Genomic DNA, 27,963 nt, shown 5'->3' with positions numbered 1-27,963 from the left:
TCTGGACATAGACCCCAGGTTGAAAATTCAATTTTCATTTTCCGTTCTAATGAAAGAGTTCAAAGATGTGTGACGTCAGACTTCAGGCAGTTGTCTTTTTCGTCTGCCAGGTAGCGCCAGTATGCAAGCACGCTGGCGGAGGAGCAGAAAGGAATGCGCAGAAACTTATGCGCACAAACACATTAATCTGCTGCCTGCGAGGTGATGCTTTGTAGGTGAAGCTTTGCTCGAAACATTTGATGTGACGTCATCGCGTGTGATGTACGCGAGCGTATGCCGTGACGTCAGAGTTCAAGATTTACCGGTATTTTTTTAATCGATTTATCTCGAGATCTAGAAGTCGTAGAAGAAAAAGAAAAATTCCGTCGTTCCTCATTTTTCCTGCTCTTTGACTTTGAAACATAACCCAAGTAAGCGCAACTGTTCTATTAAATAGCTTTGTAGGTATTTAGGTATATCTATTCCAGAGGGAAAAAAAAAACTCTTTTAACTTCGTAGTAGGGAGGTAGGTAGGTAGCTGTTTGCTTAGGTACCTCCCTACTTGGAGGTAGGTAGAACTTTACAAAATTGTAGAAACCTCCAAAGTCATAATTGTAGAAACTTTATGCTTTGCAATTTCAACTAGAGTCCCCCAATTATTGCCCTCGCGAGGCTGACTGCACCCCTAAATAGTCAGCAGCACGTACTGTCCAAGATGGTCACCCATCCAGAAACCATTTGCAATTTAGTGATCTATCCTAGATATTCTTTCTAGGGGTTTTAAACCCCAATCTTTCCAACACCGTGAGAGTCGAAGCACCATACCTACTTCTTCCATGAAGATAGACTTATAATAATCTCTGTTGAACTGGTGCATTCAACAATGAATTGCCGCTGCTGACTGGAGGGAAAAAAATCTGTCTCAATAGCTGGGATAATCTCTTCCCTGAATACCACTGCGTCTTCTCTTGTTCTTGTTGACCCTCTTGTTGGTATTGTAGTAGTTGGATCCTCGTGATGGTCTAGGCTTGGAACCTTGTTGTTGTTGCTGTTGTTGATATTGGTCGTATTGTTGTTGGATTCGTTCTCTAGCTCTCATCACGATGGGTCGCGTGTTTTTGATCAGACTGCCCACCGCGTTGAGTGTTGAGATTGGGATCTGCGTGGGGGAAAAGAAATGAGGATGGAATCTAGTGAAAAGGGGATGTGATGTACCTACCTAGTGCAATTAAGATGTGATCTATACCATAACTGATAGACCCTCTCTTCCCCTCCCCCCCCCCAAAAAAAAACCTGCCTAGGTTTAGTGGTCACAGCTTTCGCCTGGCATCATATCAGGCTGGTAACTGAGAACGCGAGTTACTCGCAGATCACACTCGCCTGCTGAGGTATGAACTTTGAATTTGACCACATAACAATAGAGTTCCAAGGGTTAGGTGGTAGAGAACGCTTCCTGCGTTACCCTTGCTTAGGTAATGGTTACCTGAAGATATAACCTAATCAATCTGTGGACATACTCGATTTAGCCTTAGTGGGATCTGGCAGAACAGTGGGTGCCCCCCACACTCGTCAAATAGGTTGACCTCGTAACAATCAAGTTCTATTGAGTAATGTAGACATACCTGGAATATACTGTCGATAAAGTTATTGCCATCTTGTACTGCCCCCGCGTTAGCTGATGAGTAGGACTGCCTCTTCACCCTAGTCTCGCTAGGGGAGTCTGTGCAGTTCTGGAAACGAGAAAAAAAATCGTCAGAATTGGTAACAGGTACATCATTTGGTCCGCTACAATACATTACAGCCTCTGGAGTCTGACCCACTTAGTCCAGTGACCTCTGCTGAGAAGAAGGAATAACAAATTATGAAAAAAGTCACTTCTCGTCGGCGAGTCGCGTCGTACCCTTTGTCAATATCAAATTGTAAAAATCTCATGATCAGATCCCACGGAAAAATCTCAGAGTGAATACCCAGGATTACCAGAGGTACCAGCTAGGCGTAAGATGGGTAGGTAGCTATAACTACAAGAGGTACCAGCTAGGCGTAAGATGGGTAGGTAGCTATATAACTACAAGAGGTACCAGCTAGGGACATGATGACATTAGTGCGATTTCTGTGGACACTCTGCAGCTGACACAAGTGCGTGAATATCGACATTATATATTTACTGTTATTTCTTATTTTCGTTCATTTTTTTAGGCGGGCCTTCGCGGGCCGCAAAAATGGGCCGCGGGTTGGACAAGCCTGGTATAGGTACTGATCTAAGTATAGAATGGTGGATGTGTCATGTTACCCAGAGCCCAGAGGGTACTACGACTGGCATTGACTGATAAACTGTGCTATATGATGTAATGGAAACTGATGGGTTTTCTCTGTAGGCAGCAAACTAAAAGACTAGTGAATATGGTACATACCTACTTATAACAATACCAGCCTACTTAGCTTGGAGGGTAGGGTGTCTGCCTTGGAAGAGCTAGGTCCTGGGTTCGATTCCAGCACGTTGCAAAGTTTATACTAAACAGATAAGAATTGTTCTCGGAACGGCTGGCTTTCACCTATCCTGTCTTCCTTCTCTCTTCTCTGTCGGGAGGATAAGACCTACAGTTCCCTCAATCAATCAATCGGGACTTAATTTATTCGATCAAAAACTTACCAAACAGGGATCGCGTCCTCTCTTCTGTGAGAAACTTACACCCTTGATACCTACATAGGTTAGTTAGATAGTGTAGGTATCTACAAGGTACTTCGCCAAATTCTCAATGCATTACATAGGCTGTGAGAAGGTAGGTAATTCTTTCACAACTCAATCATTGTAGATAGGTAGGTACTTATAGTGTACCTACCTAAACCTACCTTGGTAACAGTAATGAAATTCAGAGGTAATAACACTGTAAAATTAGTAGTTAGAGCTAGGTAACTCCCCAAAAAATAATTAAATAATCACCTTCAGAATGGGTAACTACCTAAATACCTACCTATACTTACTTTTATTATTTATCTTATCAGTCTGTTCAGATAGAGGACCTTGATTCAAATTCCCAAATTTAAAGATAAGTTTATAGAAAAAAAATCACGTCTGACAATTTCACAATTTAAAATCCAACATCGAGTCGAGACCTACCTACAGAGAATTTTTATTACCTACGCGATGCCCAGGAATAAATTAGAAAAGAAAATTGAGGTGTTAAACTAACATGTTTAACACTATGTAGCATACTATCTGAATCTAGCATACCCATAAACATTATAAATAGTGCCCACTCTACTAACTGCATACCCACTAGGTAACTGATAACAGAGGTATCAGCTAGGCGTAAGATGGGTAGGTAGCTATAACTACCTAATTACCTAACCCCTCTTCATTAAATAACAATAAATTTAATCGCCAATTCTAATTGATTTTTCTAGAGCGGATGTTATGTCGGTAATAATCGATATACCTAATATTATGGCATGTACGAGGAATATACCTACCTACTACTGTCGTACACGTACGCGGTCATTTTAATATAGTTACCCAGCTATAGTTATTATAGGTAATAGATTCTATTAGAGCAGGCGTTATGTCGGAATTTGGCACGTGCCAATGTGCCAAATTAGATGCCATGGCTCTTGAATACATAAATATTGGGACTGGGTTATTAGTCTACTTCGTATTTTATAATGGGACTAATGTCGAATAAACATACTTATTATTATTGGTATTTTTAGAAGTGTGATGAGACTGATCAGTACACTTTCTGAATTTATAATAGGTAATAATTATGTCATGGATGAGGTAGTTCTTATGTTTGGTCATAGTTCAAACTTAGGGCAGGTCAGTCCCTAATTGACGTGGGATAGGCTGGCTTCCACATACTTGAGAGGACAGGAAAACCAGGTCAAGCTGGGACGGACCGGCTAGCCCATGGAATAAGAAACCTAAGGCCAGCCACTCAGTATCAGGTAGACCTGATCAGGTGTACCTGATAGCTTATTACCTACGCGATGCCCAGGAATAAATTAGAAAAGAAAATTGAGGTGTTAAACTAACATGTTTAACACTATGTAGCATACTATCTAAAACTAGCATACCCATAAACACTATAAACAGTGCCCACTCTAATAACTGCATACCCACTAGGTAACTGACCGACCGATCTCTGACCGTACATTACTAGGTCAAGATATTCGAGTTTCAATCTTTGAATATTATACTCTTCTATCTTCTACTTACATTAACCCAAAGTTAATCTACAAAAACAGTGTGGTCATTATCATATTCAGTAAGATAGTTTTAAATAAAGGACGTATTTTCATGTATGTATTGTACTGTACCTAATTACCTAGTTTTGTAAATATTTTTTTCATTGCAGGATGTTCTTGAATCTCGTATACAGGGTATACCTACTTGAAATTATTCAGAGAATTTTAAATGAGTTACTCCGGTTGTAGTTGTAGGTATACCAGTATTCTACCTATACCTAGGCTTGCCAAATATCCAAAATGTCCGAATATTATACTCTTCTATCTTCTACTTACATTAACCCAAAGTTAATCTACAAAAACAGTGTGGTCATTATCATATTCAGTAAGATAGCTTGAAATAAAGGACGTATTTTCATGTGTGTATTGTACTGTACCTAATTACCTAGTTTTGTAAATATTTTTTCCTTACAGGATGTTCTTGAACCTCGTATACAGGGTGTACCTACTTGAAATTATTTAGAAAATTTTAAATGAGTCACTCCGGGTGTAGTTGTAGGTATACCAGTATTCTACCTATACCTACCTACCTACTCTGATCCCATCCCATGGTACATTTTGAAAAGGAGAACCAAAATGTATCTATATTTTACAGTTACATTTTGGTTCTCCTTTTCAAGTTGGTCCACAGAACTTATATATAATGACTGCTGAAACCCTCCAAGAGACCATGTACATCGTAATTTTGGTTTTAAGCTAGAGAGAGAGAGAGAGAAGGAGATAGAGAGAGAGAGAGAGAGAGAGAGAGAGAGAGAAGGAGATAGAGAGAGAGAGGGAGAGAGAGAGAGCAAAAGAAAACTCCATTTTGCATTGGATTTACTTACAAAAAAGATGATTTTATTTTCAAAAAATACACAAAATGTAACAAAAAGTTATATGAAACAAATAAGGTAATGGACGAAAGATAAAAAAATGGATCGGATTTGGAAAGTCAAAATATGACAGAAAAATATGTAAATCATGTTTGTATTTAGAGAGAAACCAAAAAGTAATTGGAAACTGTCTGTATTTTTCATTATAGAATTTCCAGTGGTCAGAAAAAAAAGGATTCTCAAGGAAACATACTATGTATGGAAATTGACTTCAATGAATAACTTGCAACAGCAAATAAGAAACAATGTCAGAATCAAGATGATGCAACTAAAATTACCTTACAACTAAATTATTTACAAAGACTGAAGGGGAATACTAAAAAATATCACCCTTGATTAGAAAATTAAATCTAAAATAAATAAATATTAAAGTATGGCTTTGATTCGTAATGAAAGGTTCACATGAACTAGCAAAAAGAAGCTAAAATAAAATGGTAACTATAAAACGAGGTAGCACCTTACGATAGGTGCATTGTTTACGTGTAAATAATGAATACGAAAGAGTAACAGCATCCAAAAAAGGTACTTTTAAAGCATTTGATGCTTGGGAAAAAGAAATCTTCGTTTGAATATTTGAAAATATTCACAAGTTGATCCTAATAAAATATTAAAATCACAATAAAACTTAAAATCCTACATACGAAACAGGTAAGAGCTCTGATACTCTATGCTGATTGATAAGATCGGATAAGATCCGAGTAATTTTATGCGGCTATACTCGGTTAATATTCGGGTTTTACCCGGATTTAATCATGAGCCCTAGTTTATACCAGGGGTTTCCAAGAAGTCCGTTCTAGGCAGCAGCCTTCGCCATTTGGCCAAAAGCTTCACAAGTTGTGGAATTTTTGAAATCCGAAATGAGGACCGAATGGCATAAATAGTAAACTATGTACAGGGTGTGTTCAAAGTCACGTGACTTGCGGACAGTTCAGCCAAAGTTCTCGAAATGGTGAATGAAGTAGGGCAGCTTGCGACCCTTGTTGACCTCCTCACATGCAGACATGATGCTCTTGGTAAGAGGACGCGGTCCACAGCTGAAGACTCCGATCTTGCTCACCTGTGGATTAGAGAGAAAATGTCAGTCAAAACTTTTGGATTTCGAATTACTTATTTACCTTCCGTGTACGTGATATAGGCAATAGGCACCTTTTTCACGGAGTTTTAAGGATTGAGGGGGTATTGGACGCCCAGAGTTAATATGTGGGCTCCTTCCACGTCCCAATTATGGATTTCTCTTTATAGGGGCATAAGAGACTCAAAATCTCTAAAAACATTCAAGACTTCCCTGGCGTTGCTTATTTTCAGATATCCATTGGAATGGTCACCCATCCAGGTAGCAACTATGGGCAACGTGGTTTAACTGAATAACAGTAATCCATTGGAAGGTACAAGATTGTAAAACCCCGAGTGACACTTACATAGCTGTGTTTCTTCTGGACGAACTTCAAGAACGAGGACATGTCGGGTCGTCCGAAATGATTGACCGCCTTCAGTCCCGTGAACATGGAAGATTTGGACAACCTCTGGAAGTGATTCTCGCAGATGTACAACATGGTCGTCCGCAGATCGAACTTGTGGAAGAATTGAGTGATGAAGATGTGAATCTCAAGGACATTGGTGACGTCCTTCTTCTCGACATCTCGCAGGACGTCGATAAACCACTCGAAGTGCTTGTGAGACGGACAGATCCACAGGAAGTACACCTGAGCGGGAAGAGACGGGAAGTTTTAGTGCGAGAACCGAGAATGAAAAATAACTAAAATTAGTCAATATTCATTGATACAATGATTATTTTAGTAAAAATTTGAAGCATGACTACGTAACCTGAACAAACTGCCAATGATAGAGTCAATAAGTATATCGCGGCGCCAACGACATGCATAAAACATTTTTAAAGCGCCTAATGAAAAAAAAAACTATATCTGTATAAAACTATATCTGTATTAGTAGGGGCAATCATCAACACTATCAACAATCTTATGTGTCAACCAACTTACCTTCTTACAGGACACACCCGAGTACCTATTGGTGGAGGTACCAAACACCAAATCGTTCAGAATGGAGGCGTAGGGCGTCACTCCGATACCTCCTCCCACCATAACAGCTACCTCGAACTTGTACCAGTCTTGATTACCACCACCAAATGGACCCTCCAACCGAATCTGCAAAAAAGAGAATGTTGAAAAGAAAAGAAAAACAGTAAGTTACACGATAGATTAAAAACTGTAACTTTTTTTTTTAAAGAGGTTAGATAAAGGGAGCTGTAACTGCTAAGGTCTTACTGTCCCGAAATCTAAGAGAGGTGGAAGACAGGATAGGAGAAAGTCAACCATTCCGAGAACGAACCTTCAAATTCAAATAGGTATCAAGTTGCCAACACCAACTATTTCGCCACAGAGTTCACCAAAACTACTAGTCAAGTTCACTTTCATTTACGTTGGGTTCATTTCGGACTATGTACTAGTAAAATTAAGTTCCATTTACCTTGGGCTGGTCCTCGGACGCATTGAAGTTGCACGGATCGAAGTAGTTCCTCAGTTTCCATGTCCAGGGCCCCTGAGCCTTGATATGACAAGACAGGAAGTTCTCATGTGGGGCCGATGTGAGGGTGAAGGAATGGTAGGCCGCATTCTTGAAGGCCGTACAAGCCAGACGTACCCATTGGCCAGAGTGGTAGGTGAAGTTTGGAGGTCGGTAGAAGCGAATCTTGATGACGTCAGAGGGAAGGAGTTCGGTTTCCAGGATGTCGAGTGCCATGTATTTCGTTCGCAGACTGACGACCTGGAACATTCGAAACATATTATGATATATGTAAATACATAATTAATATAAAAGATTATGGAAGAAGGGTCATGTCTTGCCAAGTATAAATGTTCTGCCTATATAGCTCTTCTTCAATAATCAATCAATATGTAGCTTCATCGATGCCGATGGTTGCTAAACTCAAGGATGCGTTTACAGTAGATCTAAACACTATCTAATATTAATATTAAGAAAAATTCAAGATATTATACGAGTAAAGGCTCATTAACAAGTATGACATAACATTGAGAACACACTAAACTTGTCATTTGACTTCCAACAAGATCCCTTACCTTGTCCAATATGAACACCACTCCGGGTCCAATGAAGTAAATCCAAAACCGTGGTGGTCCCGTAATTCGCGCCAATCCATGAATGAGCATGAGAGCAAACAGAAACACGTAGAGTGAGTGAGCCAGCCAGAACCAGTTGTACGCCTTCTTACGGATGGTAGGATGAGCGAAGACGAAAATCAGTACCATGATTACGAACAGGAGAACACCCGTGATTCCTGAAGATAGATGAGAGATGTTTGGTAAAGTATAGGTATACCTACTGCAGGGTTAATCTTTCACGCATGGGAATGCCCACAGAGCGGGGAGTGAACTTGGGAAATAGTAGTTATAGTTCTGCCATTGAACTGAGCTTTCGAAGACCTCGATTTTGGACGGGTACAATAAGCATTTCAGGATTCTCCTGAAGGAGCTTCTTCAAGTCTTTACCCGACCACATCCACTAATGTTCTTCTAAGAAATCTATCTCTTCCCCCTCCCCTTCTAACCTGATATTGTCTGTCTGAGAAGGATTTTTTAGAATTTTAGACCCATTGGGGCAGGATAAACAAACAAGGAATTTCAGAGTCTGAATTTTCCACTAACCTGTTATAGTCTGGAATAGCCAGAAAGTGATGCCCGGCTTATAGTCGGATGGGAAGTGTACTTCGGCCGTCAGACAATGTAGATGTTCCAGAGGCTGAGTGGAAACGTGGTAGAAATTGATTATGTGACCTGGAAAAGACGATTGGCACTGAGAAGTTGATCTTTGAACTCTAACGTACAAAGGTCTGCCGGAAACTGAACCTAGACTTTCTGAATGTTTTGCCAGAATATTCACCCATTTTCCACAAGGTTATGAAGTTTGCTGTTGTAGAAAAGACTTAAGGTGGATAATTAAGACTCCCGAAGACTTTTCAGTCCTATTCGGGCAGGTCTATTCCGTTCTATGTACGCGTATTCTATTCTATTCTATTCCTTACCAACTGTATGAATCAAACTGAAGAACAAAGCAGTACAGGCGGCGATCTTATGGAACTGAATATGCGAGTCCAGGGGAATGTATTGCTGAATTGAGAACTCCTTGAGTTTAGTGATCAGGTTCCTAGACATGGTGAGCAGGAGCAGACAATAGCAGAAGGATAAAGACGCGGCAGATCCAGCGACATTTTAGGGGATTTAGGGACCGTTTTGGATGTTTTTGAGTGCGCCAATGCACTTTTTGGGTAAAAGACGCGGCAGATCCTCTGGTGATGGCGATACCCACTCCCATGATGTGACGCAGGTCTGTGTGCTCCGCCAGGAAGGAGTAGTCTGTGAGGGAGCAAATCACATCATTGATTAAAACAGCATTGAACCAGTTGACCAAAATTGAAACTTTATAAATATTCCAATCTTAGAAGATGTGTGTGAATGGGATAAAGACGTGATGTATAGTGATTGCTATCAAACGATACAACCTCCTCCCCTCTCTGAGAGTAAGAAGGACAGGTAACAACGCTTGTGTGAAATAGGTAGTTAGGTACATAGCTGCGTACTATATTAAACTTTACAATTCGTAGGATTCCAACGAAATGAACGTAGGTAAAGATGAACCAATAGGTAAAGCAGTACTTACGAATGAATCTCTCAACAAACAAGGCTATGGTGATCACATAGAATATAAACAGATAGAAGATATTCTGTCGGTTTTCTTCCAGGAATGTGGTGATGGGAACTAGTTTGAGTTGAAACCAGGATTTGTCCTCATCCAGGATTGGTTCGATGTTGAAACTGGTCATCCTGGGAAAAAGGAAGCAGACAAAATGGGTATTATGTGGCTTTAAGATATGACTACACTGTGGTCAACTAAAGTCGAAGGACATTTGAAAATTAGATCAAAGGATTCTAAAGAAGATAGGATCAAAGGATTCTGGTGGACTGGAAAAAAGAAGTTTAGGTATAGTCTGGATGTACGCGTACAAACTTCAGACAATGTCGATGGACCATACCATAGTATTACCAGCTACCACAAAGTAGAGAGTAGCTTTTCTGTCACGTCCAGCTGATATAGGGGAGTCTTTTTAACTCCATTTACGACGAAAATAACGTATTCTTGACGTATATCTATTAACCAATTCAGTTCCCTCTATAGTCGCGTATTATTGAAGTAGAATACAGTTCCCCCTATTCCTAAAGAACCTAAATCTCTCTTGGGATCCCCTGCACTTTCCATACCTAGCAACATTGGTTGATGTATCCAAGAAGTTCTGCTTGGCTCCCTTACAGTCCAATCCGATAGCTACAAAGTCACCCTTGTAGTCTCTCATCATCAGCTTGAAGTCCTGATAGGTGAGGAAATCCTTTGAGTCCAGGCCTGCATCCTGAGGAGGGGAAAAGAGGGAGAGTGAAGGATATGATTCCAGTCCCTAATAGGTAGCATACACAATTGCACATACAGGCACTGGGATTTCAACCAACGCTGCGTTTCCGAAAGCAACTTTACACCTTTTCACTTCACATTGTTCAAAATTTTGATATCGCAGCAACTTTTATAATGAATAACTTTTCCGAAGTGAATTTATTTTTATGGTACGCGGTCCAGCTCTTTGGTACCTGCAGGTGTTATTGAGTAGAAATACCTCTGCGTCCAAAAAGAAATGCTTTTAAAAATGTACCGAGGCACTAAAAGTGTAGGCAAATATTTACCTGGAACATGCCGTCAATCAGCTCCGTCACTTGAGAATCGGTCAGACTTGTAGTTCTCGCCATTTCCACCAGAGAGCGTAACATCTCCGCCAGTTCTCCCTTATCTATAACACCGTTCCTGTCGTTATCACACATATCGAATATAATGCGTAGCTTATCCTCTGTGTGGCCGCGTGAGAATAGGACTACTGTGTCCAGGAATTCCTGTGGGAGAGAAATAGTGGATGTGTGAGTGGAGCTATTTAAGTACCTATTCAGTGGAAAATTAGACTACCCTACCAGAAATACGGGACCTTTTAAAAGGCCCAAATTTATTAAACAAACAAAAAAGCAAGCAAATCTAATGTACCTTATGCTTTGGAACATGTTTAGCAAAGTCAGGTTAAAATTTGGGGCTCTTTTATGTTATAAGAAAAAAAATTGTATGAGCGCCGTGCATTGTACTGATTATGCAATGTGCAACATAAAATACAGTCCACCCATTTCGAATTATGCCTGGTTGCTAGGATAGGATTTTAAGATTTTAACTTTTGCTAACTCCCAAAAGTTTTGAATTCTTTTTAATCTCACCTGGAACGAAATCCGTCCGTCGCCATCCTTATCGACAATGTTGAACATCATCCGCACAAACACCGCGTCGGATTTCATGCCAAGTGCCGACGCAAACTCCGCTCGTGACAATGACGTCCGCATAACGACCTCTCCTGTTTCGTCGTCGCGACGTCGTTTCTCCCCTGGTTTAAGACCGAACGTGAGTGCGTACGCCTCGCGGAAGAAATGTTCGAGCTTCTTCTGACGACGCTCACGAGTTTCCGCCTTGGCGAGCATGAGCTCACGCGGTGACTGAAGAGCAAACAGGTGGAAATGGGGTGGATTAGTAGAAGACCTTGTAGTCTCTCATCATCAGCTTGAAGTCCTGATAGGTGAGGAAATCCTTTGAGTCCAGGCCTGCATCCTGAGGAGGGGAAAAGAGGGAGAGTGAAGGATATGATTCCAGTCCCTAATAGGTAGCATACACAATTGCACATACAGGCACTGGGATTTCAACCAACGCTGCGTTTCCGAAAGCAACTTTACACCTTTTCACTTCACATTGTTCAAAATTTTGATATCGCAGCAACTTTTATAATGAATAACTTTTCCGAAGTGAATTTATTTTTATGGTACGCGGTCCAGCTCTTTGGTACCTGCAGGTGTTATTGAGTAGAAATACCTCTGCGTCCAAAAAGAAATGTACCGAGGCACTAAAAGTGTAGGCAAATATTTACCTGGAACATGCCGTCAATCAGCTCCGTCACTTGAGAATCGGTCAGACTTGTAGTTCTCGCCATTTCCACCAGAGAGCGTAACATCTCCGCCAGTTCTCCCTTATCTATAACACCGTTCCTGTCGTTATCACACATATCGAATATAATGCGTAGCTTATCCTCTGTGTGGCCGCGTGAGAATAGGACTACTGTGTCCAGGAATTCCTGTGGGAGAGAAATAGTGGATGTGTGAGTGGAGCTATTTAAGTACCTATTCAGTGGAAAATTAGACTACCCTACCAGAAATACGGGACCTTTTAAAAGGCCCAAATTTATTAAACAAACAAAAAAGCAAGCAAATCTAATGTACCTTATGCTTTGGAACATGTTTAGCAAAGTCAGGTTAAAATTTGGGGCTCTTTTATGTTATAAGAAAAAAAATTGTATGAGCGCCGTGCATTGTACTGATTATGCAATGTGCAACATAAAATACAGTCCACCCATTTCGAATTATGCCTGGTTGCTAGGATAGGATTTTAAGATTTTAACTTTTGCTAACTCCCAAAAGTTTTGAATTCTTTTTAATCTCACCTGGAACGAAATCCGTCCGTCGCCATCCTTATCGACAATGTTGAACATCATCCGCACAAACACCGCGTCGGATTTCATGCCAAGTGCCGACGCAAACTCCGCTCGTGACAATGACGTCCGCATAACGACCTCTCCTGTTTCGTCGTCGCGACGTCGTTTCTCCCCTGGTTTAAGACCGAACGTGAGTGCGTACGCCTCGCGGAAGAAATGTTCGAGCTTCTTCTGACGACGCTCACGAGTTTCCGCCTTGGCGAGCATGAGCTCACGCGGTGACTGAAGAGCAAACAGGTGGAAATGGGGTGGATTAGTAGAAGAAATGATTAAATTATAAATAACAAACGGGACTCTTTTGGAACTACTGTCCGAAAGGGATTTTTCTGTCCTATAAACCTTGAAAAAATTGATCCTAAGGACAAGGTAAACCTAGACAATTGGAGTGCGAATAGATCTGTTCCAGTCCAAAATAAAGTTTGGATTGAGCCAATTATGTGATCAAAATATCTTTATAAGATGGAGTTTCCGAAGTACTACATCTACAGTTATGAAAATGATTGATTGCACCACGAACCACATTTAATTACCTGTACAATGATCAAATGTTTCTTCATGGCATTCAGGAAGCCTTCCATTTTGTTCATGAACTTTTTCCGCGCTGCCAGGGAATCGAACTCGAGAACCAAATCATGATCCCTGTGTACACGGATCAGAACCATCGGGTGCTTCTTCTTTCCTCTCTCAGGCTGAAACATTCAAGAATGGATTGATATTAGTAGGTAATTGACATTATTTTACACATACCCACTTCCCATTTAGGTCTTGAGTCAACTCGAGAACTCCAGAAAGTAACCCGTTGAAATATTTGCGATCGAATCCTATTTTCCAGTCACCCATAAAAACACTAGTGAAGTAAGTAGAAAGAGAAGGAACGTAGGTAGAACACCATTACTAGTGATTTTTTTCTCGATGACGGACATTAAATCTCGGACCTTTTGTATTTCAAGTAAAAGCGATACCACTGGACTACCCACGCCTCCAATTCCAATGTGATTAAAATACGCTCAAAAAAGACAATTTTCTCACCTGGGACTCTTCAATAGTGACCGTGTCACAGTTCTTGAAGTTCACCGTCCTCAACTTCTCTCCCTTCCTGTCCACCGTGTGCAGACATGTCTCCGGACCCAACCGGATCTTCACAAACCGCTTGTGATTCGCATGCAGCCATTCCCGGACCGCCATCTTGTCCACCGTCCCAACAGCAAGGTTTGCTTTAGACGGGCCGTTTTTCAGCTCTTCTTGTTTCATTTTGAGGGCGCGTCGTTTGCGGTCTTGTAGCTTGATAACACCGTAACCGGCTGCGCCACAGATAAATGGAACAACCATGAGGAAGAGACACGCGTAGATGTACGCGAGCTCGCTGCCCTGAAAAACCAGTGAAACAGGCTGATAAAACAACTTGATTATAGGGGAAACAACTCTTGGCAATTCTTCATCTCTTGCCCTTTTTGACAAGTTAAGTTACCTTTATAGAAAACGGATCTTCATGTAACGAACCATATTTAAATTCAGCTATAAATTCCCCACACATTGCTGATGATATTTGCTCAATTTTTCAACAGTATCCATGTCTGATGCCTTCCTTCTCTTTCACCAGGTGTTTGATGAGTAGAATTAAGCAGTTCCTAAACAAAATAACCCTCACTCAACAGTTCATCACACAAACCTCAAAGTAGTCGAATCCCTTCAGATAGGAGCAAGGCATCATCATGGACGCATTCAGTTGTGCAGGTTGAGGACAAGGGTCGGTTGCATTCCAGAAGAACACATTCTTCTGAATTGCGTCCGCCCCAATATCCGTTGCGTTTACTATGATGTCCCATAGGGTTATCTTGCGAATAGCTTCTACCTCTGCTGCTGTGAACATTCTGAAAGAGAAGATGGGAATCAGTTGGTATCATCTTCTGAAAAAGTAAGCGAGGTTGAGAAACAAATTTTAGCCAAGGGCGATAGCACGTTGAATGTGCTAGTTCTAATGGACCACTGAAGTTTGCAAGAGATCCCGATAGGTTCTGAGACTTCTGAGAAACCAAGTGCTTTTAGTTTTCCCGGTTCCAGTCTTTCTTCTCTTTCTCTTTTCTTCTACTCACCCGTTCTCCGTGTTTTCGAACCAGAACCTGTCCGCATCTCGCAATCGTGTGAACTGCTCCAGAATGATATTGGTGAACAGTGGTCCAGGGCCTTCATGGGACTCCAGCATGCCTCCAATATAAAGGTCAATGTTGTCCAAGGAATTCCCGTAGGAACGCTTCAATCGCTTTAGAATCTCCTTGCCGTGAGCCTCCTTGAACAGGGCGGGGTTGACAGCTTCCAGATCGTTCCAGGATTTGAGCTTCTTCAAGTTGTAGTTACTTCGCACCTGTTTGGAGAAGAAAGGGTAAGTTGTAAATTAGAGCAGTCACTAAAAAGAGGGTTAATTTGGAGTTCAAAACTCAACAATTAGCAAAAAGTGGTAGCCTGAAACTTCCCATAGTTATATCTATTGTCATTATTGACGGTGGAAACAGGGAAAAACTATTTTGTTTGTAGTTTTGTAACTTTGTACCTTGATCTGGGTTAGTGAAACCTCCCCTGAGTAGCTCCAAAAACTCACCGTATTGTAATCAGCTATCCCATTGTCTCGACCGCGCATGATGTTCAAAGCGCCCAAATCTCTTCGTGAGAACTCGTTAGGTCCGAACAATTTATCCCGAATGTCCGAACACAGGACCGCATCCTCCTTCTCTGACAGCTGGGAGGCCATCCCCATGAGGATCTCCTCTAGGGTGCTGTACGTCATCACGTTCTGGAAGAGGGGAGACAAAGTGGGACGGATTAGTGCAGTTGTCAGTGTTGCAATTCGTCTGAATTGCGGATGAAAGTAACTTAGGAGCCTACGTTATTTGGGACTATGGTGGGATGCACACGAAAGGAACTAGTTGTCACTTACAAGATGACAGAGATTTTAAAAATTGTAAAGATTCATTTTTTTACAACCACTTGTCTTTTATACATGACTTAAATTGTAAAGGGCTTCTATCCAAGATTCAATGAATTAAAGTAGCTTCGAGGGTGGAGTTAACTCAACGTAACCATCTTGCCATTTTTTCTGGACAGTTGACAGTGTACTTAACATTGTAATAAGACTTGAGGAGCTGAAGCGCCTTGGAAATTGTTGTGCGGCTGTGAAAGAAGTCAAACTGGTCAAAGCCAACCTCAACCTCCATACGACACGAGGCCAGCACCACACTTACCGTCGAGTCCCACCAGTTGGAACACAGCCGGATTGCCGGATCCACGTTCTGGAAGAGGGGAGACAAAGTGGGACGGATTAGTGCAGTTGTCAGTGTTGCAATTCGTCTGAATTGCGGATGAAAGTAACTTGGGAGCCTACCTCAGCCTACGTTATTTGGGACTATGGTGGGATGCACACGAAAGCAACTAGTTGTCACTTACAAGATGACAGAGATTTTCAAAATTCTAAATATTCAATTTTTTACAACTACTTGTATTTTATATAATATGACTTGGATTGTAAAGGGCTTCTCTCCGCGATTCAATGAATTAAAGTAACTTCGAGGGTGGAGTTAACTCAACGTAACCATCTTGCCATTTTTTCTGGACAGTTGACAGTGTACTTAACATTGTAATAAGACTTGAGGAGCTGAAGCGCCTTGGAAATTGTTGTGCGGCTGTGAAAGAAGTCAAACTGGTCAAAGCCAACCTCAACCTCCATACGACACGAGGCCAGCACCACACTTACCGTCGAGTCCCACCAGTTGGAACACAGCCGGATTGCCGGATCCCCTTTCACGGTCGGTTTGAAGTTGCACTTCTCGTCTCGCCTATAGATGCCAGGCGGAATCAGGGAATGTCCGAACCGAAAGGCAGCCGTTTGGAAGACATGGGAAATGCCAGGATGGACGTCCATCTTGTAGCCACGATAGGGGGGTGCCGGATCCCCTTTCACGGTCGGTTTGAAGTTGCACTTCTCGTCTCGCCTATAGATGCCAGGCGGAATCAGGGAATGTCCGAACCGGAAGGCAGCCGTTTGGAAGACGTGGGAAATGCCAGGATGGACGTCCATCTTGTAGCCACGATAGGGGGAGAGGGAGCGGCCTAGAAAAGCGGGAATATATTCATAGGCTATCACATTCTGAAACGACACAAAGCAGAGGGAGAGGGGTTGGAGGGTGGGGAAAAGGACTGTGGGGGTTATCGGTGCTGTCTAGGGCAGAGGTGTAAACCTGAAAAATGTGATCATAATTATGTTTCTTTCGTTACAAGCTTTGAGTGAATTATGTGTTACCTTTTACGTACGTAGTAAAATCAAAGATCTACCTACAAGACATTTTGCCTTCTCCAGGGGCACCCCGTTTAGGCTACTTAAACTGGTTGGGGTTTTACAGTTGAGGATTGAAATTTTCTCATGAATGTCCCAACAGAAACTTGCTGATTGCTCCAGATAGTCCAGACTTTAGATAGACTGATTGCTAAATTCAAGCAGATCAGTGACACTGCTACAGATAACAACTTTGTTTCCAGATTTTCTGAGATCTAATCAAGCTCTAACAAATTTTATAGATGTAAATAAAATTTTAATAAACAAATTTATTGTAAAAAGTACCTCCCATATAGCGTGGTAGCATTGATTTTGAGCTGAACTTTACCTACCTACGTAGTAATTATCTTGTCAAAATTCATTAATCACTTGTCAAAAAAACTAATTTGAGTCGAAAATCTACTTTTAGTACAGTCATTAACGTGGTTCACAGCTTCACAGAAAGGTCTCCAAAACTACTAATTGAATTGCTACCACTAGAATGCAGCGTTGGTATTTTTGAAAGTTGAACTTGGTACCTTGCTATCTAGTACTTAGAGGTTATTAGTTAAGCTGATCTAGGGTGTAGGTTGCTAATGACAAGAAATTTGTTGTTAACTTACCTACTTCACTGTGGGAACCTTCAGCATTCTTGAGCGGAGGAATCCCCTGGCAGTTGGGTTCAAGGAAAAAAGCAATGCAATCCAGCAATCCACGCTTCTTGGCTTTCTGACAATGTCAAAATAGCACACTTCCTGTTGAATTGATATGGTTTATGTATTTTGTATGACAAGAAATTTGTTGTTAACTTACCTACTTCACTGTGGGAACCTTCAGCATTCTTGAGCGGAGGAATCCCCTGGCAGTTGGGTTCTTGGAAAAAAGCACTGCAATCCACGCTTCTTGGCTTTTTGACATTGTCAAAATAGCACACTTCCTGTTGAATTGATATGGTTTATGTATTTTGTTTTATTTATTTATTTATTTTATTTAAATAATAGGTAAGTGGATGACATGAGACCACGCGCATTCTGAAGGGCTTGACCGAAAATTCCTGTAACAATGGTACTTGAAAACAATGTCCCGAAGAGCTCGACCGAAAACTCCTGAAACAATTGAACTTCCAACAATGTCCAATACGTTGACAGTCCAAGAAACATATTATAACGGTGTCTGACAACAATGTCCCGAAGAGCTCGACCGAAAACTCCTGAAACAATTGAACTTCCAACAATGTCCAATACGTTGACAGTCCAAGAAACATATAACGGTGTCTGAAGGCTTTCTCTTTGGTTTCTGCTTTCAGACAGTCAGATGACCCGAAAGACTCCGCCAGCATACAGTGACGGCGTGTATATGCTGGCAGGCATGGACCGGCCATCTCCCCGTACTCTGAGCACTTTGTTCATGAAGGGCGAGGACGGTCAGCCGTCGATGAAGAATCGGACAGCGCTCTTGGCCTTCTTTGGTAAGTTCTGGAGGAAAATCTTGAAGTAGAATAATATCAACGTTAAGGTGTGTCCACACAGTCAACGGCCGTCGATCGATGTGAGTTTATTGTGAATCGATGTGGATCGACATCGACCGAAGTCGATCGACGGCCGGTCGACTATGTTTGGTTTTACCTTTACCCATAACTCAGTTGAGTAGATAGGGATAGACTTATTATTATTATTATTATTATTATTATTATTATTATTATTATTATTATTATTATTATTATTATTATTATTATTTAATAGCTACACTTTACAAATCCAAGTGTCCTACCTGTAAACTGGCCACAACCAGACGTCTCGTTTTCTGGAAGATCTCCTCATCGGATAGCTCAGGATGTTTGTCCTCGATTTGAGCAGCTATAACGTTATGCCAGCGGAAGAATAGAATGCTAAATGCTAAAAGCGCCGGGTTCTGATTGCTCCTTGCGTCTCCCAACACTGGAAACACATCAGGGATCACAATAACTTGGTAATTTGGACCCTTTCTACGTATAGGACGGGTCTAATCGATACGTCTTATATGTTATTCTAACACTAGAAACACAAGGATTTACAATGAGTTTGGGTGCTTTGGACCCTTTCTACGTATCCGTGAAAGTTTCAAAGGTAGTATAAGACGTATCTAATCGATACGTCTTTGTCTTATTGTACGTTTTATCGTATCAGCGAAAGTGACGACACAGGACTACAAAACGTCCCATAAGGCGTAGCGTCTAGATCTTCATAACATGTATTTGAATGAGACAGTCTAGTGTCACTCTAGTTCAATGTTGTAAGTGATCGTTCAAGTAACTTGCCTCCAAATGTAAAAGATTGACTAACGGACATACAAGTCACTTGCATCCAAGTTACTTGACCCTTACCCTAAGAAGGTATATTCGAATTCTAATTGCAACTAAGTTACTTGACCCTTACAAGAAGTTATACTCACGGTAAAGTCTCTCCGGACTGAGCGTGCGTAGGGAATGCGGTACCGGATTATTGAACAGCGGCACCCGCATCGTATTCTTCACCGGCATTTTACCGGACGCATCCGTCGCTAGACTGCCGTTAGTAAAGGACCGCATTGCGTTCAGCCACGCCTCGCTCGTACTGTAGATGAAACTGCCGTCGATCCAACTGCTCACTCTGTTGATCTTGAATCAAATAGAATGGAATGGAAAAAGGGGTAAGTAACTCATTTCGATGGTCTCCTAAAGATATCATACGACCTCAATTCTGCAAGAGTTTCACATTTTTTTATTTTTGTTGATTTCCGAGGACTCTTTTTACTCGGGCTTTGAGTCACATGTTACCTTGGAAAATGCTTGGAGGCTGTCCGAGCATGACCAACATGGAACAACATGCGATTGTACTAAGCCTAAATAATTTGGTGGACTCCCGTGGTCTATGTCACAGCACGCCCATCCCGCAGTAGGTCCCTCATCCTAAGGACGGCATTATAGGCTAGGTCAACTTGAAAACACCAGGAAATAACCCGTTGAAATTTTTGCTATCGAAATATGTGTGGTTATTCTTACCTGTTGGCGAGGACTGTTCGGACTGGTCCCAGTGGAACGATCATATCCAGCTCGATGGAACGGAATGTACTTGCCGCCTTCACAATCCTTGTCGTACATCTCATCGCATTTCTCGATCTCAATCTCGTGCATTTCAATAGGACAGCCACTCTCACTGGCCATCACAATCTCCGAACTCACCACTTGACCTGGGGAGGGTATTAGGCTAGGTTAGGTAGGGTCCACAGCTCCACACTTAACAGTTTACTTCACAGTTTTCATATAAAGTCTAGTTTGTACAAGTAAGCCGTTGCTTGAGGATAGTAAATTTTACCATCTCCGTAGAAGTCCTCGATCGAAGTTTTGGCTTGATGTTGGAACTCTCGATTTGTTGAGAACTTGAAAGTTCAATATCTCTATGTAATGTACTTTTTCGAGGGCCCCCTGCAAGGTTTCGCGTAGTAGCCTACTGCTGGAGTAAAGGGACTTTTCAGTCCTATGCGAGCAGTATAAATAAGCACTATTATTATTACTAGTGATTTTTTTCTCGATGACGGACATTAAATCTCGGACCTTTTGTATTTCAAGTAAAAGCGATACCACTGGACTGCCCATGCCTCCAATTCCAATGTGATTAAAATACCCTCAAAAAAGACAATTTTCTCACCTGGGACTCTTCAATAGTGACCGTGTCACAGTTCTTGAAGTTCACCGTCCTCAACTTCTCTCCCTTCCTGTCCACCGTATGCAGACACGTCTCCGGACCCAACCGGATCTTCACAAACCGCTTGTGATTCGCATGCAGCCATTCCCGGACCGCCATCTTGTCCACCGTCCCAACAGCAAGGTTTGCTTTAGACGGGCCGTTTTTCAGCTCTTCTTGTTTCATTTTGAGGGCGCGTCGTTTGCGGTCTTGTAGCTTGATAACACCGTAACCGGCTGCGCCACAGATAAATGGAACAACCATGAGGAAGAGACACGCGTAGATGTACGCGAGCTCGCTGCCCTGAAAAACCAGTGAAACAGGCTGATAAAACAACTTGATTATAGGGGAAACAACTCTTGGCAATTCTTCATCTCTTGCCCTTTTTGACAAGTTAAGTTACCTTTATAGAAAACGGATCTTCATGTAACGAACCATATTTAAATTCAGCTATAAATTCCCCACACATTGCTGATGATATTTGCTCAATTTTTCAACAGTATCCATGTCTGATGCCTTCCTTCTCTTTCACCAGGTGTTTGATGAGTAGAATTAAGCAGTTCCTAAACAAAATAACCCTCACTCAACAGTTCATCACACAAACCTCAAAGTAGTCGAATCCCTTCAGATAGGAGCAAGGCATCATCATGGACGCATTCAGTTGTGCAGGTTGAGGACAAGGGTCGGTTGCATTCCAGAAGAACACATTCTTCTGAATTGCGTCCGCCCCAATATCCGTTGCGTTTACTATGATGTCCCATAGGGTTATCTTGCGAATAGCTTCTACCTCTGCTGCTGTGAACATTCTGAAAGAGAAGATGGGAATCAGTTGGTATCATCTTCTGAAAAAGTAAGCGAGGTTGAGAAACAAATTTTAGCCAAGGGCGATAGCACGTTGAATGTGCTAGTTCTAATGGACCACTGAAGTTTGCAAGAGATCCCGATAGGTTCTGAGACTTCTGAGAAACCAAGTGCTTTTAGTTTTCCCGGTTCCAGTCTTTCTTCTCTTTCTCTTTTCTTCTACTCACCCGTTCTCCGTGTTTTCGAACCAGAACCTGTCCGCATCTCGCAATCGTGTGAACTGCTCCAGAATGATATTGGTGAACAGTGGTCCAGGGCCTTCATGGGACTCCAGCATGCCTCCAATATAAAGGTCAATGTTGTCCAAGGAATTCCCGTAGGAATAATAACCTCTAAGTACTAGATAGCAAGGTACCAAGTTCAACTTTCAAAAATACCAACGCTGCATTCTAGTGGTAGCAATTCAATTAGGAAGTAGTTTTGGAGACCTTTCTGTGAGTACGTTAATGACTTTTTTTTGTACATATGACTGTACTAAAAGTAGATTTTCGACTCAAATTAGTTTTTTTGACAAGGGATTAATGAATTTTGACTAGATAATTACTGCGTAGGTAGGTAAAGTTCAGCTCAAAATCAATGCTACCACGCTAGTATAGCTATATGGGAGGTACTTTTTACAATATCTAAGTTTATTAACATTTTATTTACATCTATAAAAATAATTTTAAAATCAACATCATGAACTCCTCTAGGTGAGGAATTTTGTTCAAATTGATTTCGTGTTCAGTGTGGGTCTGTGGGTAGTGGTGGTAAAATTAACATAAATTTTGCCAATAAGTGGTTGGAAGTTCAGTTATTATTTCCTTTTGGAATATTTTTGTATTACCATTTATCAACAAAATATATGGTTTTATGAAGCACGAGAGACAAACTGGTTTTCTGTATAAGTTCCTACACAATACAGTGCTTTGTTGATTTTATTGGTTCAAATTTTGAAAATCAATGAACAATTTATGGATTTTTTTTCCTTTCAAATTTATTATGAAAATATGAAGTTGTTTTGTTGAATGGCATATAATAAATCATCCAATTTTTTGAAATTTACTTCTTGCAAAAAATATGACAGTTATGATATTAAGCGTTGTTCTTGCTGACCTTATCATAGTGGCACCTAAATCTGTCAATTTTGGGATACGCCTTTTAACTTTCAGCATATTATCGGCAATTCATCTGATTTCAATACTGGATTTGATCGCCTTGCGATGTTGATCCTGTTATGATCTTGTGTGGGTGTATGTCAATATCAAATTTGTATTTTTGCATACTATGTAGGTATTTGGGTTAGCAGCAGCAATTGCGAAGGATATTTTTGCAAAGCAAATATACTTTTGACTTTAGAGTATTTTATACGGAGTATTCCTCAGGGTGCGTATTTATCACCTCTGAATTGTAGAAAAACCATGACTTTTATTTTTTTATTGCCAGGGTTTTGACATTTTGTTTCGATTGGAAATCAAATGAGTTAGAAAGCCACGGACTATATTATTAATTATTACCTAAAACTATTTATTACAGATAAGACATTCATTCGCATGATTAATAATGATCATATAAAAAACTAACTTGTCAATTATCCACCTACGTATAAGTAAAACAGAATTATGTACAAGAAAATTACAAATAGGAATTCACTTAATCGGTTATCTACTAGACAAGTAGACATTCTGTTGAACAAATATCATAAATACCTACCTAAAAAGGGAAAATAATGGGATGATGAATTTTAGATCCGTATGAATTGCTTGACCCAAGTGTTTGCTGACTTGGACTCGAACCACCAACCTGCAAACCCGAAGTCCACCGCGCTAACCACTACGCCACTGAGGTTTGGTTAAAATTTCAAATTACCGTCTATATGTAAATGATCAAAGTAGGTACATAATATATATGTATGTATTTGTCTATACTCGTAATGTTGTGATGACCACTCTGAAGTTGTGACATGGCTTTGGCATATCACAATTAACAACAAAAGAATAAATCCATGCCTATGAAATACCTTGCAAATTAAAGATGAACATATTGAACAGTACGAGTATACCAATCTACCTAAACCTAATGCCAACACATTCAACACAACAAACGAAATAATGTTAAATCAAGCCCTTTCTTGGCAAAACGTGGACTAAGAAAAACCAAAGAAATCTTCTGATATGTATCTAAAATGGCATCTAATTATATGATAATTATGATTGCACCTATGCGTGGGCAGTTAGGTACCTATTTTATTAGCTCATAAATATTGATATCTATTGTTGATTAGGTCTACCGGCGTATGACACATACCTAGTACCTATAAGTACCTACCTATTTATTATTATCATGGATTAATGAGCATGGTATATTTTTCCTTGTGTATAAATCGACCATTCATGAAATACCCATATAATATGAGTATTGAGTAGGTTAGGTATAATGCATTATGGGCGATGGAAAATCAAACACTTGAATGGATATTGGATAGGGATGGGTACTTGTATTTTATCTACCTAGGTAGTATGTACCTATCTATCTCGTCTCTACATAGATATATAGTCATCTGAAGCTAGTCATCATTATGATAATTATAATGTATACCCAACCATACCTATTGTAAATAGGTAAGGTGTATTCTTCTTTCATAATCAGCAGGGTTTACTAGCAAGCTAGATTGTTGAAGACATGGGATATGCAGACATGAAAAACATTGTAACATCAGTAGGTATAATGTTAGATTTAGAAAGATTTTACTATATATGACCTACATAAAATTGTCATGTCAACATTGAGGCCCGTCCCACATTGGACGCGTGGAAGTGCGACTTTTTTTTAGCATGAAAAAATCTGGTGTGAACATCACACGACTTTCCTTATCCTATTGAATGATGCTTATTTGAGTGTTCTTTTACCCTAACTTTTACAATATCTCTAACCGTTTTGTCGCTATAGCTGAAAACCGCCAAAAAACGGTCGAAATCTGTCCAAAAGCGGTCAAAATACCGCCAAGCTTTGTCGCTATAACTGAAAACCGCCAAAAAGCGGTCGAAATCTGTCCAAAAGCGGTCAAAATACCGCCAAGCGCAGCAACCATCTCAAGGTGAGTTGAAGTGATCCAGGTGAGTTTTTGTAATCCCATCCTCGTCGCCAGAATCCCAATCATGAGCAACTTTTAGAAGCATTAGAAAAGCACTTTGAGCCTTAAAAAGTACATCGTCATGGCTCAGTTCAATTTTTTTCAATCAATCAAAAACATGATGAGTCATTCCAGAACTTCTATGCGACACTTCGGAGATTAGCCAAGGATTGTGAGTTTGGGGAGCAAGAAGAAAATATCGTGAAGTCGAGAATAATATTAGGACTGAAGGACAGAGAGCTACAACAGAGGTTATTACAAAATGCAGATGACCGGCTTGACGATATAGTTAACCATTGTAAATGTGCAGAGGAGGCTATGAGCAACCAGCAGCAAAGATAAAAAAAACAAAGAAAAAGATGAAGTCTCGAGAATTCTAGGCAAAACCAAAACCTACCCATCAAAGGCCACCTCAACAAAACATAGTCTAAATCGGCATGATTACCTTGACGGTAATATTACTTGTGGTGGCGTGTGCACATTCGTACAATACTTGTCATTCAAAAGAGTTACACATTTCTGTTGGGTTAAATCAAAATCCCGCTTTTAAAAATAATTAGTACCAATTTTCACCACTGTGGTGGCAGCACCTCCTGAGGGCTTTTTGTTTTGATTTGGAATGTTTTGAAAAAAATTTATTTATTTATTTATTTATTAAAAATCCCAGATGGGATAGTTTACAATACAATTCAGTAAAATACAATTAAGTGAATTTGGAGCTTATAATATAACTAAAATTACCTATGTAGTCAAGGTACTGACTACCTAGCTAGATATTACATTTTAATCTTTTTATGATTTCCCCTATATTCATGCTAATGTCCAAGTTGTTGTACATATTATTGAAGTTGGACATTGCGATTTCAAGTGGGGTTGTTAATCTATTTTTGGGGATACTTAAGATTTTTTTACAAGCTATCTGACGTAAAAGTACGTGCTTTTTGCATTTATAGAGGATGATGAGCAATCTAGGTAACTGTTGGGTATCAAAACATACTAGTCTTTTATTAGGTACTAGTATTCGTCATTAGGTAGCCGAGCTAAGAACCTAATTATAACTTGATAACTGTTATTAAAGCTATAAAATCGCTATTTATAAATTAATAACTTCGATCAGTGGCGGACTTTTCGTGAAATACCTAGGGCAGTATATTGCTTAACTAACATTTTATAGAATAGAATACTAACTGGAGGACGTTAAACAAGGAGTATACCAGCCTGACATTTCCTTGCTAAAGAAACAGCAAAGGTTGAGTTAGTTAGCTTAGTTGGTAGTGCGTCTGCCTTGTATGCGCGGGTTCGATTTCCGCCCGGGGCGGATTTTATCCTGATGGGATAATGTTCGTTCTCGGAACGGCTGGCTTTTTCCTATCCTGTCTTCCTTCTCTCTTCGATTTCGGGACGATAAGACCATAGCAGTTACAGTTCCCTCTGTCAAAGCTCTCAAAAAAAAAAAGGCGCACTATTTTTTCAGCAAGGGGAATTTCAAGCTGATATCCTCCTGCAATAACCCTATAAGCTGGTCCCTCCAGTCAGATTAAGCTGGTCTACTCCCTGATGTTTAAAGTCCCCCGGTCAGACTAAGGTGGCATACTCCCTGTTTAAAATCCACCAGTCAAACTAAGCTGGTCTACTCCCTGTTTAAGTCCCCCAATGAGACTAAACTAGTCTACTCCCTGTTTAGTCCTCCAGCCAGACTCAGCTGTCCCTAAGTTCCTTTTTTAAATTACCCTAAGTCCCTCTAATAAAAAGTCCATAAAAAGTCCATATAAGAAGCAATTAAAACCACTTTGGCCAATCCTTACGGTTTCTTTATCGATCGCTTTTGAAAAGAACTCTCTCATGCCAAGTTCTAAGATCGCGGAGCTTTGAAAGGTCGAAAAGATTTTAAATTTTAATTATTAGAACTTAAAACATGAGTGTATAGCGAAATAGATTAGGCTAGGTTAGGTAGGGTCCACAGCTCCACACTTAACAGTTTACTTCACAGTTTTCATATAAAGTCTAGTTTGTACAAGTAAGCTGTTGCTTGAGGATAGTAAATTTTACCATCTCCATAGAAGTCCTCGATCGTTTTTGGCTTGATATTGGAACTCCCAATTTGTTGAGAGCATGAAAGTTCAATATCTCTATGTAATGTACTTTTTCGAGGGCCCCCTGTAAGGTTTCGCCTATGGGTTAGTAATGGGATTGAGGAGCGGTGATGTCCAAACTATGGACAGATAATATCCCTAAATATTCGGGCTCATGACTCAGTGTGTCTATCCCTATCTTCTCAACTGAGTTATGGGTAAAGGTAAAACCAAACATAGTCGACCGGCCGTCGATCGACTTCGGTCGATGTCGGAGAGAAAGAAGTAGAAGAAGAAAAAGACGGGGAAGAAGGAGACAATAAGAATATAGAGACGAAGGAGGGAAGACGACGAAGAAGAAGAGACGAAGAAGTAGAAGAAGAAACAGACGGGGAAGAAGGAGGCAAGAAGAATATAGAGACGAAGCTAGTTCTCGCCATTTCCACCAGAGAGCGTAACATCTCCGCCAGTTCTCCCTTATCTATAACACCGTTCCTGTCGTTATCACACATATCGAATATAATGCGTAGCTTATCCTCTGTGTGGCCGCGTGAGAATAGGACTACTGTGTCCAGGAATTCCTGTGGGAGAGAAATAGTGGATGTGTGAGTGGAGCTATTTAAGTACCTATTCAGTGGAAAATTAGACTACCCTACCAGAAATACGGGACCTTTTAAAAGGCCCAAATTTATTAAACAAACAAAAAAGCAAGCAAATCTAATGTACCTTATGCTTTGGAACATGTTTAGCAAAGTCAGGTTAAAATTTGGGGCTCTTTTATGTTATAAGAAAAAAAATTGTATGAGCGCCGTGCATTGTACTGATTATGCAATGTGCAACATAAAATACAGTCCACCCATTTCGAATTATGCCTGGTTGCTAGGATAGGATTTTAAGATTTTAACTTTTGCTAACTCCCAAAAGTTTTGAATTCTTTTTAATCTCACCTGGAACGAAATCCGTCCGTCGCCATCCTTATCGACAATGTTGAACATCATCCGCACAAACACCGCGTCGGATTTCATGCCAAGTGCCGACGCAAACTCCGCTCGTGACAATGACGTCCGCATAACGACCTCTCCTGTTTCGTCGTCGCGACGTCGTTTCTCCCCTGGTTTAAGACCGAACGTGAGTGCGTACGCCTCACGGAAGAAATGTTCGAGCTTCTTC

The 27,963-nt window shown here is 40.6% G+C and overlaps 2 protein-coding genes across 2 annotated transcripts; both read right to left on the bottom strand.

The window, feature by feature from the left end:
- Positions 1 to 488: 488 nt before the first annotated feature.
- LOC103506135 lies at positions 489 to 5,907 on the bottom strand. Its single transcript, XM_008470518.3, has 3 exons — positions 5,899 to 5,907; positions 1,602 to 1,709; positions 489 to 1,138 (listed from the first exon to the last, which is right to left on the bottom strand). The coding sequence occupies exons 1-3, from the start codon at positions 5,905 to 5,907 to the stop codon at positions 902 to 904; spliced, it is 354 nt and encodes a 117-aa protein (XP_008468740.1). The 3' UTR covers positions 489 to 901.
- LOC103506134 (dual oxidase) lies at positions 5,514 to 27,963 on the bottom strand. Its single transcript, XM_017442724.2, has 28 exons — positions 27,741 to 27,963; positions 27,231 to 27,374; positions 21,777 to 21,973; positions 21,353 to 21,554; positions 20,713 to 21,051; positions 20,380 to 20,443; positions 20,067 to 20,254; positions 19,478 to 19,682; positions 18,818 to 18,984; positions 16,846 to 16,882; positions 16,490 to 16,689; positions 15,341 to 15,532; positions 14,838 to 15,106; positions 14,414 to 14,615; positions 13,774 to 14,112; positions 13,275 to 13,433; positions 12,694 to 12,966; positions 12,124 to 12,327; positions 10,385 to 10,530; positions 9,786 to 9,949; positions 9,414 to 9,481; positions 9,151 to 9,328; positions 8,774 to 8,902; positions 8,189 to 8,406; positions 7,578 to 7,874; positions 7,091 to 7,255; positions 6,512 to 6,796; positions 5,514 to 6,150 (listed from the first exon to the last, which is right to left on the bottom strand). The coding sequence occupies exons 1-28, from the start codon at positions 27,861 to 27,863 to the stop codon at positions 6,022 to 6,024; spliced, it is 5,283 nt and encodes a 1,760-aa protein (XP_017298213.1). The 5' UTR covers positions 27,864 to 27,963; the 3' UTR covers positions 5,514 to 6,021.

The sequence above is a fragment of the Diaphorina citri genome, unplaced genomic scaffold, assembly GCF_000475195.1.
Source record: "Diaphorina citri unplaced genomic scaffold, Diaci psyllid genome assembly version 1.1 scaffold217, whole genome shotgun sequence".
NCBI classification, from domain to species: domain Eukaryota; kingdom Metazoa; phylum Arthropoda; class Insecta; order Hemiptera; family Psyllidae; genus Diaphorina; species Diaphorina citri.
The sequence above is the reverse complement of the archived record's forward strand: the minus strand, read 5'-3'. Positions and strand labels throughout refer to the sequence as shown.